Here is an 18,563-nt window from a genome sequence, read left to right as displayed (position 1 = left end):
TGACCTATTCCTGTGTCTCCTCCCCTGACAGTGGCAGTATCAGGGAGGTGGTGTGTTTGGGTGGGGGTGGGGGGGCTCCGTCCTGGTAACACCTCCTCAGGACTCCTGCCCTCGTCTTCTCTACGCCATCTGTTCATTTTCTCAAGCCTCCAGAAGGAGAGTTTGTATCTGCCCCAGTGGCAGACTGAACTCTGCTTGGCTTCACTGGGAACTGAGGATGTGCGGGGATGTGCCCGGCTCCCACCTGTGTTTGTCCTCTGCCTGCTGCGGTGCAGGGCACAGGTCCAAAGGGATCTCTGGGGCTTCATGGTTGGCTGACTTAATGGATGGGTTAATGGATGGATGAGTTGGCGGGGAACCGGTGGATGGATGGGTGGAGTTCTAATGGACGCAGAGACAGCTAGATGGATGGGAGCATGGATGCATGAATGGATGGGTAGTTTCCCGCAGGTAGCAGAGCCAAGTTTCCTGGCTATACCAGTTGTTCTTGCAGACTATCCCTTTTCCACCCACTCCTGCGTCTCGGAGTTTTTTTTCAGGTTTTGAACACCCACTCTTAGGAGCAGAGGTGAGAACGAAGCTTCTGTGCTCTCAGTCCAGTGAGGCGGGCTGGCACAGTCCCCTGGCCTCTGCTTCCCTCCCCTGTCTGCCCAGGGCCGCCCAGCTGTGCCTTGATTCCCGGATGAGGGATATGGTGCGGTGGCGGCCTCTGCTCCCAGATGAGGATGCTCAGTGTGGTATACTAGCTGTCATTCCCAACCCCAAGAGCACAGACTTGCTGCTTCCTGCCAGACAAGCCCTTAGGGGCCGTAGTCGGGAGACCAGCCAGCCTCCCCAGGGGACTTCCCGAGCATGAGGAGGTCATTCCTCCCACAGAAGCCTTGTGGGATGTTCCACGAGTCAAGGGCTTTCATCTCCCAGAACTGAGACTCCTTCCCTGCGACTCCACTGGCCTCAGTCCCTGGAGCCCATGTGGCTATGAAGTGGTGGTGGGTTCCCCAAGAGCTGAATCTCCCCAGCTCTGTGGCTGCTCCTTGGTCTTCCTTCTTCCACTCTGACCTCTGGCTCCCAGGTCTGCCTGGCAGTATCCCTGAGAAGCAGGGCCCCAGTATTGCCACGTGGACCCAGCTGGGGCTGGAACTAGGTTAGACTGAGTGGGCAACAGAGAAGGCTGGTTGGGAGGTGAGATTCCGTCTGGACAGATGGGCCCTCACCCCTGGCTGCAGAGCCTTTTTTTTACATATTTATCTGTTCTCCAGACAAGTATTTATTGACTGATTACCTTGTGCCAAACAGCGTGCTGGACACCAGGGAGACAGTGGAAACCAAAATAGACGTGATCCCTGTTCAGGAAGGCTGAGAAACTAGCAATTATAACTCAGCATCTTGAGTGCTGCAGGAGGAGAGGGGCAGAGGGCCCTGGGATCTTGGGAGGGAGGGAGGCTTCCTAACCCTGTGTGGAGGAGGGAAGGAGGGAAGGCTTCCTGGAGGAGGAGTCATCCAGACCCAGATGGGAAGCCAGGCAGGCAGAAGAGAGAGAAGAGTGTTCCAGAGAGTGGGAATGGTGTGGGTGGCTGGGTCGTCCCCCGCCAACCCCCCAACCCCCGGCAATAGAGTTGGGCCCCTGCCCCTCCACTAGCCATGAGAGCTGGTTCCCAACCAGTCCCTTCCCTGCCCCCAGCAACACCAGATCCCTGGGAGACCTGGATGCTTGAGCACTTGTCCTGGAGAGCAAAGACTCGGAGGCCTGAGAGAGTTTTGGGTCGTTCAGGGAACTGACACAGGTTTAGTGTTGCTGAGCCTTGGAGTGTGACAGGGCTGTGAGGAGAGAGGAGGTGGGGGCTGATCATGGGAGCTGATCCTGAGAACACAGGGTGTTAGGAAGAACTTGCTCAGGCTGCTGAGTGGAAACTAATCCTGCCATTCTATCTCCCCTTTCCTGTCACAGTCCTCCCCGACAGGCAGCAAACATATGGCAGACAGACAGACTCGTGGGGACCAGCTGGGCTTTATTGGAAACATTGCAATCTTCACCACACACATCCTCACTCACACTCACACTCACACTCACAATGACACTGCCGCCCTGCTGCAGCCAGGTCGGGTCTGATGCAGGAGGGCAGGGGGCCTGCCTTCTGGTCCTTGGTTCCCCAGGGCTTCAGTGATTCACATTCTGTCTCCCGAACACAGGGCTTTCTCTGGGCTGTCATGGGGTAGCTACTGGAACACTTCTCTGGGGGAGGAAGGAGAGAGAGGCAAGGTCACGGACTGAGGTCTTGGGCAGGGGATTGGAGGGAGGAGGCAGGGCTGGGGAGGGTCAGGCTTGCCCTGGCAGAGTTCCTCTTCAGTCTCCGGATGATGCGGTCCACCCATGGCTGGTCTGGGGGTGCACAGAGCTCATGGCCTCTCTGCGTGGTGAACCTGGAGACAAAGGTCAGAGGTCAGAGAAAACAGCCCTGGAACCCAGCAGTTTCCCAGCAGGCCCGGTGGGAAGGGCAATGACTGGGGACCACATCTGGGAGCCTGTTTCAGGGACTTCCTTGCAGGGGTTGAGCTTGGCAAGGAGAAGAGAAATAAGGAGGTGAGAGTGGGTTTCACCAGGGGCAGATGGGGGAGGTGAGGCCAGACAGGCTCCTCCTCAAACTCACACGACGGCAGGTAGCCTGCAGCCATCCTTGAGGAGCAGGTAGCGGTAGGCTCGCACCAGGAATACAGGGATGGGGCGCTGGGTCACAGACAGGCAGCAGTCTTCAGCGTCGTTGGCACCTCCCAGAGCTAGGGTGGGATTAGTGTCAAGATACAGGGATCCTGAGGAGGGGAGTCACAACCCTCACTGGTGTTAAGGACATCTGTCTGGGTGTGGCGGCAGCTAGACCAGATTAATCTTCATCCAGTATGCGCCAGTGTGGCCCTGCATGTTAAGTTGCTCAGTCGTGTTTGACCCTTTGTGACCCCATGGACTGTAGCCCACCAAGCTCCTCTGTCAGTAGAATTTTCCCGGCAAGAGTACTGGAGTGGGTTGCCATGCCCTTCTCCAGGGGATCTGCCTGACCCAGGGATCGAACCCATGTCTCTTATGTCTCCTGCATTGGCAGGCGGATTCTTTACCACTAGCGCCACCTGTGGTTGCTAAATAAATTGAAATGCTATTTGCCAACAACTGCTGTTCTGAGCCCCACAGATGACTTTCTGCTACCTGGATCACCCCAACCTCTCTACCAAATCCTTTTAACTTCCCCATGGGAAGTTAAGATGGAGAATTCATGCTGGTCACAGTGTGGGGGATGAATGTGGGGTGGGGAACAGGCTGGGGGTAGAGTAGCAGCAGGAAGCTGACATTAGTAGAACTTAGGAATTGTTAAAATTTTTGATCATTAGCTCTGGCTCAGTGTCTCCCACTCTCCCCACTTTAAGCAAATATAGACTGTTCTCTCCTACCTGGGAAACTGAGGCAGCAGGCAATAGAGCCTGCAGAGAAAGGGGGAGTCATAGGCTCCGGATACGCCAAGAGACAGACACATGCTGGAATTTGGGGGCTCAGGTACACTCCCAGTTGCAGGCACAGGGAGCCGCCAGGCTCACTGAAACATTCAACCCTGACTCACAGGGTCCCCCACATCCCATGGCAAGCAGTCTGAGCTCTAGACATCCTGCTCCTTGCCGCCATCAACCCCACCCCCGCCCCGCCAAGCCATCCCTCAGTCTTACCAGGGGAGACCCAGAGGATCAGCAGGCTGATGGCCAGCAGGGAGGCTGTCTGGAATGCCATGGAGAGGGAGCGGAGGCTGACTGCCGGCGAACTGTGAGCCAGTGAATCGGGCAGAGTCCCCGTGAAGTCAAGGCTCAGCTGGCAAGTGCAGGGCGTGAGGGATCTGGGAACGTGAGTGTGGCAGCTAGAGGAAGCCGGGGCTGCCTTCTATTTATGGCCCGGAACTTTCACTTTCCCCACTCAGAAATCCCCTCCAAGTCCCATCTGTGGATTCCCCTCTGGCCCCCTCTGTCTAATGGAACCTGACCCTGCCCCCCCTTCCTTCTCTCTGTTTTCCTTGGCTTCAGCTCTAAGAACCCACTAAGCAGGCTGCAGTCTGGCTGAAAGTAGGGGACCTTGTGCTGTCAGCTTGAGAGAGAGTTCACATTGTCACCTCTCTGGTGGCATTTGCATCATCGGCCACTGGACTGGCCTCCAGAAGTGATGCTTTGTTTCAAGGGACCAGAGTGAGGAGGCGTGCCCCGTTCCCTGGGTTCATGCCTTTTCCTCACTCTTTTCTCTGTGGTTCTTGTCTCTGGTGCTGGTGGTGGTATAGAAGCCCCCCTGGTGCCTTCAGAACATCCGTGGAGCTGGGAGAGCCTCCCTAGGTCATCACAGTGCCCGCCCATCCATCATCTCAGAATCTGTCTCTCCCTTGGGACAAGAGAGTTGAGAAGGAATGTTCCTTGGAAGGAGGCCCAGCACCCCTTCCCACATCTCAGGCCCCTGGGATTCGACCTCCTGACTCAGCAAGCACTGCCCCTTTCTCTAGTTACCATTTTCATGTGCTCAACACCTGGGTCAACAGAACAGCTGGACAGAGCCTGGCCTGGCAGAGCCCCCTTCAGATTTCCCTTCCTTTGGATCCTGGGAACCAAGAGGGGATTTTTAAGGAGAGGGGGCTGGCCAGCTCATATTCACACAAATCCCCAAATTTCAAGGAATAGACTGATGAGGAAGGGGACAACTGATTTCCCATCCTTAGGAAAGAGACCAGAGATAGACCAGAAAAGAAAGCCTCAAAAGAGAAGTTAGTATGTGGGACACCCATTCAACCATCCCTACCCAAGTCCTGGACTCTTTTTGAATGGGGGAATGTTTCCCTCACAAGTTTCTGAATTATTTTTCTTCCTACATTTGATCTTAGCCAAAAGGCTGCAAAGCGATCTTGTTTTTCTTTTTATCCATTAATAATAAAGTAGTAATAGTATTTCTGATTGTTTACTGTATGCTAGATTTTGTACCGAAGAGCTTACCACTATTAACTTGCTTAACTTTCCTAACAAAACTAGGAAGTAGCTATATTATCATATCATTATCGCCTTTAAAAACACATAAAGAATGAGGCTAAGAACACAAGGTCACAAGGCAAGTCAGTGTCTGGAACCAGGTATCTTTAAGATTTACACTCTTAAAAAATTATTTATTTATTTTTATTTTTCATTGCACTGGGTCTTCATTGCACACATGCTTTCTCTAGTTGTGGCGCGTGGGGGTTTACTGTTTGTTGTAGTGTGTGAGCTTCTCATTGCAGTGGCTTCTTTCACTGGGGAGCACAGGTTCTTCAGTAGTTGTGGTACATGGGCTTAGTTGTTCCACAGCATGTGCAGTCTTCCTGGATCAGGGCTTGAACCTGTGTCTCCTGCATTGGCAGGTGGATTCTTATCTGCTCTGCCATCAGGGAAGTCCCAGATTTACACTCTCTCTCTTTTTTTTTTTTGAATTAATTTAGTATTTATTTGGCTGTGCTGAGGTTCTAGTGGTGGCACCCAGGAATCTTCAATCTTTGCTGTGACTCAAGGGATCATGGCATATGGGAACTAGTTCCCTGACCAGGGATCGAACTTGGGCCCCCTGCATGGGGAGCATGGAGCCTTTGCCTCTGGAGCACCAGGGAAGTCCCAAGATTTACACTCTTTCCTCCCATCCCACACTGCCTGTCTGCCATTGATCACAGAGCAGCACAGGGGAGTCAGGCTCTAGAGCTTGCATGCCTAGGTTGGGATTTAGATTCCATTACTTGCCATCTATGTGACCATGTGAAAAGTATCTAGTTTCTGTGTCTTAGCCTCATCTGTAAGACAGGAATCCTTCTTGGGATTAAATGAGGTAGTCTGAGCAAAACCCTTAGTTTAGAGGCTGGTACACAAGAAACATTCAATATTAACCATTATTATTATTCTATTCTTTTATTCATGTATCTGTCGGTTCATCTGTCTATCCATTTTTCTGTGGATCCCTGTGGTGGTTCTGATAATTCTCTGTTGTCGCACCCCACTCCAGTCTCCACTCTGCTCTGCTCTGCTCTCTAGAAGGGTGACCTCTACAGACAGTATCACTCAGGATCCCTTATCCTTTAGCTTCTGTTTGGGTTTGGTCCATGGCAGGCAGCAGCAGTAGGAGATCAGTGGTAGGAGAGAGAGGTTGGGATGTGAATTCTCCAAATCCTTCATCTTGCTATACTTCTCGGAGTGAATGATTTACTCCCTGGAAATTGTTCTCAAAGAGCTGTCTTCCGGCAGCATCAGTGTCACCTGGGAGCTTGTTAGAAATGCAGAGTCTCAGGTCCTACTCCAGATCTACTGGAGTAATTGGTTTTTTAATGCACCCTTGGTGACTCTGGTACTTGATGGAGTATGAGAGCCACTGATCTACAGTTACAGATTATTTTGACTGGCTCCTCTCCATGGGTTTATCTCAAAGAATCCCGAAATAATGTTTCTTCCTCTGGCCCTCAGGCCTTGGTGTGATAATGGTTTCTCGTTATTGCTAAACCCTGAATGCCTCACCATTCCATGTTGGTTTCTTAATCCTGACTCCTATCTCTTAAATATCCCCTTTATTGAAATCTTTCTGGCTAGATCTTTTTTTTTTTTTTTTTTTTTGACTGTGTCATCTGTTTCCTGCCAGCATCCTGACCGATACAATAAATGGTACCAGAAGAGGTCACAGGAATAGATTCCCAAAATGGGATCCTGGGATTGGGTTGTTCATATATTTGCTGAGTGCACCAACCTCCTTGCATGACGAGAGAGGACATGAGTAATCTGGAGCATGAGGGAGCACCACCATCACTTAAGACTATCCTTAAGTGAGGTGTGGGGTGGGATGTTGATGGAGGGAAAGACATTAGGAGATAAATGCCTCAATACTTAATTACTATGGCCTCAAATGGTGATTTCAAATGGCCATTACATATATTGTTGGATGGTCTGCCTGTTTCTAATTGTGCTGGCACAATTACATAAGGAAAAGAAAAGTTTAAGAACATGAAATTTTAATTCAAGTTATAGGTAGAGATTCAGACAACTACTGTGAAATTCTTTTTTGTTTCTAATTGAAGTGTAGTTGATTTACAATATTGTCTTCGTTCCTGGTGTACAGCAAAGTGATTCAGCTATGCACACATATACAAAACAGAATCATTTTTCATATTCTTTTCCACTATAGATTACTCCAAGGTATTGAATATAGTTCCTTGTGCTGCCCAATGTCCCAAATGATGGAATTTGTAGCAAGCCGTTTTAGTAGACTTGCCATGGTTTGGACATCCTTTGGCCCAGTGTCCTTTCTGTCTATAGATTAGGCATTTGCCTTGTACCTTGTCCTTCAAGGACTCGGGGTTTGCCATAGGGCCTCCCTGGAGGGCAGCCAGCATCTGGGCATGGCTTGTCTCCTTCCTTCTCTCCCTTTCCTGGGCCTTGGCCTCCCTCTCCTGTTCTGTTATAAAAGGTATTGGTAGCTTTCTGGACCATTTCATCTAAAGAGGCAGCAGGGTTCTGCTGCTGTAGCTGTTGTAACTTTATCCTGATGTCTGATGCACATTGGGTCAGGAATTTGTCCTTTAAAAAATCACCTGTCCCTCGTAAGAGTCTAAGTCCAGATTGGTATACTTTTGGAGGGCTTCTTTGAGACTTTCCAGAAAGGCAATGGGGTTCTCATTGGACTCCTGAGTTATTGCTGGGACCGGGCACAGTTCCACAACTAATAGGCTTCCTTCTATTTGCGTGGGTGGTCTTCCTTATGGGTGAGTCTTTCTGAAGCCTATCCTACCCTGTATTGTTGCAACCTGAGAGCTGGGTGTCCCTGGGTTGGGGTGCAGATCCACAGGCAGGTTGAGGTGTGACAACCTGCTGGAGATCGAATCCCTGGGCAGGTTGAGGCATGTCAGCCTCCTGGGACCCTGGGCTGGTGGACCCCGAGGAGGGTGAGGCATGACAGCCTCCTGGGGACCCTAGGCAGGTTGGCCTTCTGGGACCCCAGGCTGGAGTTGGGCATCTCCAAGGTCTCCAGCGTGGCTAGTGGTGGGTAGGATTAAGGGGTTGCAATCTTAACTCATTGCCAGTTTGTCCACACGGATGGGAATAGATACCATGATGTAACGCAATCCAAGCATGTGCCCTGAGACTGGGAACCTGGCAAAATAGCCATAAGTCTTATCCTCTTATTGCTCTGAGGGAATGTAAGTTACTGATTTCCTCCCCTAGTCCTCCATAAGAGCAGGTTAGGTTGTCTCCAATGGTAAACATTTCATTGCCATAGACCCACTCTAGGTAATAACAGAAGTAATGACAAAGGAGTGGGTTATCTGGCCTTGTTAGGGGCATTAAGGGTACTTTAATAATAAACTGGGTGGAGCGATGTTGCCTACAGAGGGGGAAGAGTTAGTAAGTTGTAGGAGTTAGTAAATGGCTTAAGAACAAATTGATAAGAGGCAACAGACCAGATGTTCCATAAAGGTGGAGTGGAGATTTGATCGGGGGTATGTTTGTAACTTTAGGAGAAGGGTGGTAAGGGTTTGGGCCCAAATGGCCTACAGGCCTAATTCCCAAAGTGGCAAACATTATCCTTGGAAGCCCAATTGTCCTTGAAGGGATGCCACCAGCAGATGGACTCCTAGCAAGCATTGTGTGCCTGACACCTGCCCTGGCGGGTCCACTGAGAGGCGCTGTTGTTGCACATGTTGTAGGAAACATGGAAGATGAAGGCCTGAATATCTAGAGGGATTGGATACTATTTTCCAATAATATTTTATTGGGAGTATTTTCCTCCCAAGGTCAGCTATTTTCTGGTCATCCTGCCAGAAGATTGTAGACACAACATTGTGGGCCCGGATGGGGCTCAAGAAAAGAGCATGAAACAGGACAGAAGCGGGGCGGGGCACAATTTTTGAAAGAATGACAGAGCCCAAGAGCATAACATAAACCCATTAAATGGGTTTATGGGTTTATAAATAAACCCGGCAAATGGGTCCAAGATGGCAGTCAAGTCAAATTCAACTAAACCTGGATCGTCAATCTGCAAGCTAAATGCCACACCCAGAGGCACTATCAAAAGACCAAGGAGTGGGTGGTTCCCCAATTGTTGGAATGATCCTCCCACTCATTAGCATATGAAATCAACCGGCTTACAAAAACTAACCACACATTTCATGGTCGCCACATACACCCTCTGTGATGGCACACTTTGTGGACTGTGCTTCTGCCTGAATTCAAACAAATTCTATCACTCTTACCTGTCACTGTGTCTCTCACTGAATTCTTTCTACAATGAGACATCAAGAACCTGAGCTTCATTAGGTCCTGAAACCAGGCAACATGGGTTTTGGCCGGGTGTGAGTCCCTGCCAGACACGACTGAGTGACCAAGCAGAGCACAGAGTCCCTGCCACGTGGGCTTTAATCCCAATTTTAGGTAAACAGTTTCAAACACAGTTTTCAGAAGTGGAAAGATAATGGCCTGTCCAATACTTGTAAACAGTGGCATAGATGGAAGAAAGAGGAGCTGAAGGACAGGAGGAAAAAGCAGAGGGAAAAATGTGCTGAGGAAACCCTTTTATAACTTGCCAGGAAAACTTAAATGCCTGACCTGGTGCCCACAATTTTCATTGGCTTTATCCTTGGCACAAAGGAGGTTAAGGACAGAAGAACCCTCACCTGCTTGGGCAACAGCTACTAGGGAGCAGAGAATAGTGGAGCCTTTGGGACACACTGGGGAGTAGCCCCTGCCAGATTCCCTCAGTTGCACCCACTGCCAGTAGCTTGTTAGCAGGGAGTTCGAGGAAACAAGAAATGAGAGATGGTAAAAGAATTAAGATTTTCTTAGCCATGTGTCCTTCCAACCATGGGGGTGAGGACCTCCTACCTTAACTGGAGGTCTTCTGGAATCTGAGACTGAGCTGTGCAAGCTTTCTGCCAAGTTTGTTTTTTTGTTGATTTGGTTTTCAGCACACTAGGCTTCTTGTTACTTCCACTGCACTGGGATTCCTTTGCGTTCAGTTTCCACCACGTGAGTTTTGCCTCGTTGGGCTTCTGCTGTGCTTGGTCTCCGCCTAGCTGGGGCTGAGCTGAGGTTGTTTCGGCCAGGTTAAATCTGAGTCACTGCACCAGATATGTTGGGGGAGTGTGTCATTTCCTCGGTTCTGTCTTGCCGCAGCAAAGATTTGAAATGGCAGACCAGTGTTACAGCTCAGTTACAGCTCAGAGTTTTATTCAGCAAGCAAAGGAAAGTACACCCTCGAGGCATGAGGATAGGCCGACCAGAAAGGAGAGGCCTCAGTCCAGCTTGGCTTCCTCTTTTTATATGTTTTGTCTCCTCCCACCTAAGCCTGCCCTATGCAAGTTGGGCTAGCCAAGAAGGGGGTGTATGTGTTTCACCTGAACTTCTCACTCAGAAAAAAGTGGATTTTCTTTTGTTCCATTTTCGTGGGGTTTTCTCTTTCTTTATATTTTAGCCATTGCCATTTTTGGACTCCTTTTTCCTACTCTAACTACCTAATAGCTCCAAGAACAAAAGCATATTCATTGAAGGAGCTGTAAGAACTTGTCAACTGTATTGGGAGAATCTTGGGGACCAGTGAGGACAAATTTATTGACATGGATGCCCTTATCCAGGATTGGGGTATCACTGTATTGGCCAAGCACTTGGGAATGGTGCTAATAATCTATTGGGTTGGTTGCTGGAAACCTGGACTCAACAGTGGCCTATGATCGAGAGGTTGAGATGCTAGAACCTCACTGACACATTGTAGAATAGTCTTCCTCAAACTGTGATGTGCATACGACTCACTGGGGGATCTTATTAAACTGCAGATTTTGCTTCAGTAGTTCTGGATGAAGTCCATGATATTCTGTTTCTCACAAGCTTCTAAGTGATGCTGATACTGCTGGTCCTCAGAATATACTTTGAGTAGCAAAAGAGAGGAAGGGGTGCAAAGATTAGAGAGATGGGAATGTTGGAGGGCCCCTCTTTTTAAAAATTAATTAACTTATTTTAATTAGAGGATAATTACTTTACAATATTGTGATGGTTTTTGCCATGTGTCAACATGAATCAGCCACGGGTGCACATGTGTTCCCCCAATCCTGAACCCTCCTCCCACCTCCCTCCTCACCCATCCCTCTTGGTTGTCCCAGAGCACCAGCTTTGAGTGCACTGCTTCATGCATTGAGTTTGCACTGGTCAACTATTTTACATATGGTAATATACATGCTTCAATGTTATTCTCTCAAGTCATCCCACCCTTGCCTTCTCCCACAGAGTCCCAAATTCTGTTGTTTACATCTGTGTCTCTTTTGCTGCCTTGCATATATTGATAGCATCTTTCTAAATTCCATATATATGTGTTAATATACTGTATTGGTGTTTCTCTTTCTGGCTTACTTCACTCTGTATAATGATAGGCTCCAGTTTCATTCACCTCATTAGAACTGACTCAGATGCATTCCTTTTTATAGCTGAGTAATATTCCATTGTGTATATGTACCATAACTCCCTTATCCATTTGTCTGCCGATGGACATCTAAGTTGCTTCCATGTCCTGGCTATTATAAACAGTGCTGCAATGAACATTGGGGTGCATGTGTCTCTTTCAATTCTGGCTTCTGGAGGGCCCCTCTTGGGTGCAACCACTACCTCTGAAGAACCCAGGAAGACAATTAGTTCTTCAAGGTCATAAGAAAAGCATTGGTGATGGGAACACTAACTTTGAAAAGCACTGTAGTGGTTTCCTTAGTAGGCAGGAGATGAGGATGAGAGATATTCTCTTAGGATTGGGCAGTCTTATTTTGAGGAGAATGATGGAATCTTTGCGTGGTAGAGTCCAGATGCTCACCTTCTGAGCAATAAGATGAATGGAATTACTAAATAAGCTGCAGGTGTGTATGTGTGTGCGCATGCATGTGCGGGTGTGTGTGCGTGCGTGCATGCGTGCACATGCATGTGAATTCTCAGTCATGTCCAACTCTTTGCCACCCCATAGACTGTAGCCCATCAGGCTCCTCTGTCCATGGAATTTTCCAGGCAAGAATACTGGGGTGGTTTGCCATTTCCTACTCCAGGGGATCTTCCTGACCCAGGGATCTAACCTGTGCCTTTTGCATCATCCTGCATTTGTAGGGAGATTCTTTACCACTAGTGCCACCTGGGAATCTCAAGCTGCAGGGACACCTGTTAATCATTATGCTTTGAGCATGAGGATCTGTGGTAGCAGTTAATTGATCATAGTGTTCCTCCGAATGAAACAGATGGACAACTTACTGATGTGCTACTTGACTCATATAAGTGTAAAATGTCTAGTCCTGGTAGGGAGAAATTTGATTCAAATTGTATTGGGGATTTACAGTCTTTTATCCAGTTCCATGACTTAAATCAGTTCCCCAGACCTGAAGCCCTTTGATCGGGTGTTGGGGGGTGAGTGATGGGAAGGCCTGAGTCTTTTCATAGGTGGATTCTATAGATCTTTCTCAAAATGTAATCCTTGGGCCAGCAGTAGTGGCATCATATGGGAACTTGTCAGAAATTAAAATTCTTGGGCTCTGCCACAACTCCACTGAGTCAGAAACTCTGGGAATGGCCTAGCAATCTGTATTTTAACAAGCCTTTCTGATGGTTGTTTTTGATGTATGCTAAAATTTGAGACTCACTGCTCTAAGCCTTCCTTTCCCAGAGAGATCTGTAACCATTTGCCAGAGTGACTATGAATAGCGGAACAGAAAATATTCAGATCTTTGGGTACTGTCTCATGTTAGTACGAGTCTTAGGGACCCAAAACCCCACTGAGATCCACTAGTCAGAATGAGGGTTTATGGAGTTGAGGTGACAGAAGCATCTTGATCCAGGTCCATTTCACAGTGAGTCTGTAAGACTTATCCAGTGGTTATTTCTCTAGTTTGTGTTAGTTTCTCAGTTGAGTCCAACTCTGCTCCACGGAATTCTCCAGGTAAGAATACCAGAGTGGGTAGCCATTCCCTTCCCCCAGGGGAATCTTCCTGACCCAGGGATTGAACCCAGGTCTCCCACATTGCAGGCAGATTCTTTATCATCTGAGCCACCTGGGAAGCCCTCAGAATGTATAGTGGGGATAAGTATACTTAGTGATTAGCAAAGTCTCCACACTGGTTCCTTGACCATGGAGGAAGGAAAATTATGGCAGGAAGGCCATGTGAGAGTCCTTTGAATGGGCCTGTCCCACTACATCCCCCACTACAGTAGTAAACTTTAAGCAGTGCTTTGTTGCTAGATAAGGTGCATAGATGAGAGCACCTTCCAAGATTTAAAGAGAATTTGTATTGCCTCCAGTGAAAGATACTTTGGCATACTATAGCTAATAAACTAGCACGTGCCTATTTCTGTACCAGCTACTTAAAGACTGACGAAATCCATTCCTTTTCAACTGTAATGACAGAAATACCCCTGCATTGTCTATCTCAGGGATGTGTCAACTTTCCTGCTCTGATTATCATAAGGTAATCTGGGTATCCCAAGGATATAAAAATGGTCCTTTAAACTGATGGCATTAGGTTTACTGGCGCATAAGAAATAGCATTTGCCTTAAATGCTTCAGTAAGACCTACTACGTATGACAGAGGGAGAGAAAAAGTCTTCCAAAACTTCAGGATTCTGCCACACAGGTAAAATTTCTAGGCTATTGGGTGGCTCAGTGGGTAAGGAATCTGCCTATCATTCCTTACAGGGAGACACAAGAGATGCAGGCTTGATCCCTGGGTCGGGAAGATCCCCTGGAGGAGGGCATGGCAACCCCCTTCAGTATTCTCGCCTGGAAAATCCAATGGACAGAGGAGCCTGGCGGGCTACAGTCCATGGGGTCAACAGAGTTGGACATGACAAGCAACTGAGCACACAGCATAGGAAGTAGGCAGGAACTGAGAAAAAGTGATCTGGGGAATGTTGCACCTTTATATGAAGAGGCACAATGCTTAAAGAGAAGCTTGGATTTGGGAGGCAACATCTATCCTATTTAGGAGTAGTATAGCAAAATATTACTGGATATGGCATAAAGCTGGCAGTTTTGACTGAGGTCTAGAGTGAGGAAGGGATCTGCTGCAGGTTTAGGCTCTGGGGAAATCTGCCTGGCTACTTGAGCCTATGATTCGTAAATCCAATGAATTTCAGACTGTCTGTGGCAGAGAAGGGTGCTGTAGGAGCCCCGGTAAGAGGCTTACAGCAAAGATTTAGGGTGTCCAACACCCTAATGATTATTTTCTACTTGAAAATCAGTGTCTGATTTGCCACTGGACCCTGGTCTAAAACTTAGACTATAGTCTAAACTATAGATCACCCAGTGGCAATACAACCTAGGGTGTTATCTATAGCAAACTGTATGGTTAGATGTGCCTGATAGCATTCTACTGTCAAATGAACATTGTACATTTGAGATCAGGCCTTAGAAGTTTCAGAAGGCATGGATAAAACACGGGTGGGTGACTCAGATTCTTACTTGTATTGTTTTCTACCTCTTCTTCTGATCATACTTATGCCGTCATGGAGAAATTTTCTACAAACAGTCACTATAGAGAGAAAATTCTTGGTCTTGATTTTCAGATGGGTCTCTAAGGTATGCTGGCATCATTCAGAAATAGATGGTTGTTTACCTTCAGGGGTTAGTCTCAGGCCCTGAAAGACAACAGTGAAGGGAAGTCTCAATGGGCAGAATTTCAGACCGTATACTTAATGTCACTTTGCTGAGAAGGAGAGATGGCCTGAAGTTTGGAGCTATACTAATTCATGTACAGTGGCTGCCCACGGTAACCCTGCCCTCACCTCTGTAAATGGAACTTCACTAAATTTTTTAAAATTAAGCCTTTTGGGTCATGCCATTTATTTCCCACCAAGATCTTGTATGATACAAGAGTATTGTGCTGAGGTGGCATTAAGCTTTCAATTAAATTTTAATACTCTCTTCCTGGAATTTCTGTTGGGAAAGATCCTGAGAATCAGCAGCAAAATGTGAAATAATGAAATAATTATATACAAGGGATTTATACCACATTCATTCAACAAATATTTATTGAGGGCGTCTTATGTTCCAGACTCTGTTCTTGGCCCTGGGACACAGCAGTAAACCAGAAAGATTCCTGCTCTTGTGGAGTTTTTATTCTAATGAAGGAAAGCAGCAATAAACAAACAAGAAAAAAAAATTGTATGTCAGATGGCAGAAAGTGCTATGAAGAAAAATAAACAGGGCCAGAGGGATAGGGAGTACTGGGGAGGATGGCCACGGAAGTCTTTTCTGATTACATTTGAGCAGAGAGCTCATCTGAAGAAGGTGAGGGAGAGAGCCATGTGGAGAGCTGGGGAAGATGCTCTGTTAGAGAAAACAGCAAGTGTGAATGTCTTGAGGCAAGAGTGTATCTGAGGAATAGAAAGGAGGCCGTTGTTATGGGAGGAAAGTGAGCAAAGAGCAGAGTGGTAGAAGATACAGCCAGATAACAATATGGGACAGATAGAGTAGGGCTTTGTAGGCTATTGCAGGGTTTCTGTTCTCCGAAATGCGTTGGGGGAAGCTTTGGAGGGTTTTTAACAGTGACATGATCTGGCATGTGTTAAAGGCTCCCTCTGGCTGTCAGATGGAGGATAGACCAAAGTGGTGCAAAAATGGAAGCCTGGAGACCAGGTTGGAGGCATTTGCAATAATCCAGGGAGGACATGAGGTTGCTGTGAGTTGGTGAGAAGTGGTCAGATTCTGGAAGTATTTTGAAGTAGAGCCAAAGAGCTCTGCTGAGGGGTTCAGCACAGGATATGAGAGAAAGACAAGAAAAAGACAGAGAAAATAGTGCAACGGTTTTGGCTTGAGCAATGCAATGGTTGGAGTTGTATTTATCAACATGTGAAGAGTTGTAGAGGAGTAGGTTTGTGAAATGGTCAGGAGACTTTTTTTTTCTTTAATTTTATTGAAGTATAGTTGACTTAGAATGTTATGTTAGTCTCAGGTATACAGCTAAATGATTAAGTTTATACGTATATATATTCTTTTCCACTATAGGTTATTACAGATATTGAATATATTTCCCTGTGCTATACATATTCTTGCTGGTTATTTATTTTGTATATAGTAGCATGTGTGTTTTGGGGCTTCCCCGGTGGCTCAGTGGAAAAGAATCTGCCTGCAATGCAAGAGACACAGGAGGCACAGGTTTGATCCCTGGGTCAGGGAGGTCCCCTGGAGGAGGGCATGGCAACCCACTGCAGTATTCTTGCCTGGAGAATCCCATGGACAGAGGAGCCTGGCGGGCTACAGTCCATGGGGTCGCAAAGAGTTGAACACAACCAAACACAACATGACTTAGCTCGCAGATGTGTTTTAATCCCAAGATCCTAATTTAGCCCTCCATCCAGGAGCCTTGCTTTGATTTTTTAAGATGAAGCTGAATTTTTGACTTATATAAGTGGAGATGTTAAGTAGGTAGTTGGTAGTATGAGTTTAGAGTTCAAGGGAGAGATTCTAGCTGAAGATAAAAATTTGGGAGCATATGCATGATCATTAAAACCTTAAGACAATGAGATCATCAAGGGAGTGAGTGTAGACAAAAGGGGTCAAGTTCCAGGGCCTGGAAGCCCCTAGCACTGACAGATCAGGGAGGTGAAGAGGGCTCAGGGAAGGTGACAGCTGTCAGCTGTTGTGATGGTACCCTCTATAATGGCAGAAGGTGAGAGGACACAGGATCTGTGCGAGGAAGGTGTTAAGGCACCAACTCCCCAGTCATTGGTTTAAATGATCCAGTGAAGGAGGGGGTGGGTTGGAGACCAGGGCGGTGGGTTTGTAACAGTGTCTGACCGTACACCTGGAATGTGCTTCATGCTTCACCTATTTGTCTTTTCTCAGCCAAGTGACCTTTGTGGTGATCCTGGTTTAGTGTCAACTCTGGACAAATCTCCCAGCTCGGGGTGGTTCATACTCTTTCAAGGAGCCCACTCGGCCTTCATGCTCCCGGTGGGACCAAACCCATGTCCCACGGGTCGCAGATTTTGGGTGGAGGGCACTTTAGTCAGTGAGTGGGAGTAGAGGGGGGTTGGGGATCGTGGAGAGGAGCTCCATTAGACACTTAATAAATATTTGTTGAATGGATGAATGTGCATATGTGGCTGAGCGTGACTGGTGTGCCTGCCACGTGTGTGTGTGTGTGTGCGCGCGCGCACACACAGGCGCTGTGATTCTGTCTCCACTTCTGCGTGCCCGATGTGTCTCCCTTCCCAGGCCTGCAGAGGGCGCTCCAGCCTGAGAAAGGAGGCTCTGGCTGGAGCGCCGCTCTGGCGGAGGCGTGGGCAGCGCGCCGGCTGGCCGCGGATGCTCTAGCGAGGGCGGGGTGCGGCCGCGACCCGGCGGGCTCCTAAGAGAGATTGGGAAGGGCGTTGGGCCCAAAGTCCGGCCTCTGGTGCTGTCCCCTCTCCAGGCCCCCGCTGGTCCCGGAGGCCAGGGGTCCCGGCGCGCGGTCGGAACGTGCGGAAGGGAGACTCAGGCTGTGCGCGGGACCTGCAGCCCGGGGGACCTGGGGTCAGAGTGAACCTGGGAAGCCCCCCGGGAGGCGGTTACCCTGGGCTGAGCACAGCGGCCGTCTGGACAAATCTTCGCCACTCGGGCCACTGAACCCGCGGGTACCGGGCGGGCAGGGACGCGTGGGCAGCGGGAGGCTGGTGTTGGTGAGTGTCTCTCCCACCTCAAGTATTCCCGACTTATCCCGAGTCCAGCCTCAACGTGGAGGACATGGTCATGTTTGTCTTAAAGCTTAAAGGCCGAAGAAAGGTCACTCTATGTCTCCGGGACTTCCTTCGCAGCATAAATAACCCGCACCTAACTGGTTCCTTAAACCACGTAATTACTGAACTCGGAGAAGGGTTTCTTTCTTTAACGGAGGTTTTCTGAGCGCCTCTGTGCCGGGCTCTGCTCGGTGCCGGAGGATGAAGTGCTTTCACCCGGACAAGGGCGGAAAAACCAGTTTGTCCTGCTCATCAGTGCACACAGGAATTTCTGGCCTAGCATGAGGCAATTTGAGGAAAATAGTAAAGATAATAATAATAAAACAAATTGACCCCAGAAAGATGAAGGAAAAGAGAACAGTGGAATGTTATTCAACTCACAAGCCTGTTTGCCTTTAGAGGACCAAGGACCGCGGCGACGATGCTGCCTCCTGGTGGCGGAGTCGGGCAATAAAGCCGAATAGAGTTAGACATCCATTGTGGGGTATTATGAATCGAAATTGGTGCCTGCCGCTCAGGTAAATCACAGGTGGAGTTCGTTTAATATTAGACTAAAATTTATTTTTAGCACAATCCATGTCTGTAAAGCAAAAGTCTTCAAGAACATGTCAGCAGAGTTTGCCTGGGGAGTTTTGATTTGCCGCCAGCTGGGAAACGGATGTCTTGAAGAAAATAAAGTTTTTAGCTGGTTGACATAGCTAGCACAATCTCTGTAGGGGAATTGCAGAATAACCGTTACTACGAGGATTCCAAATGTAGGCATTAGAAAAAGATTTGGCAATTTCAGCATCCATAAAAATGGTAATTCACTGGTCAAGATT

At 48.1% G+C, this 18,563-nt stretch overlaps 1 protein-coding gene across 1 annotated transcript; it reads right to left on the bottom strand.

The window, feature by feature from the left end:
• Positions 1-1,992: 1,992 nt before the first annotated feature.
• CCL19 (C-C motif chemokine ligand 19) lies at positions 1,993-3,916 on the bottom strand. The gene is made up of 4 exons (XM_061164021.1): positions 3,709-3,916; positions 2,649-2,775; positions 2,328-2,421; positions 1,993-2,233 (listed from the first exon to the last, which is right to left on the bottom strand). The coding sequence occupies exons 1-4, from the start codon at positions 3,767-3,769 to the stop codon at positions 2,207-2,209; spliced, it is 309 nt and encodes a 102-aa protein (XP_061020004.1). The 5' UTR covers positions 3,770-3,916; the 3' UTR covers positions 1,993-2,206.
• Between the last annotated feature and the right edge of the window lie 14,647 nt (positions 3,917-18,563).

Source organism: Dama dama, chromosome 16, assembly GCF_033118175.1.
Source record: "Dama dama isolate Ldn47 chromosome 16, ASM3311817v1, whole genome shotgun sequence".
Lineage (NCBI taxonomy): Eukaryota > Metazoa > Chordata > Mammalia > Artiodactyla > Cervidae > Dama > Dama dama.
This window is presented reverse-complemented; position numbering and strand designations above follow the sequence as displayed.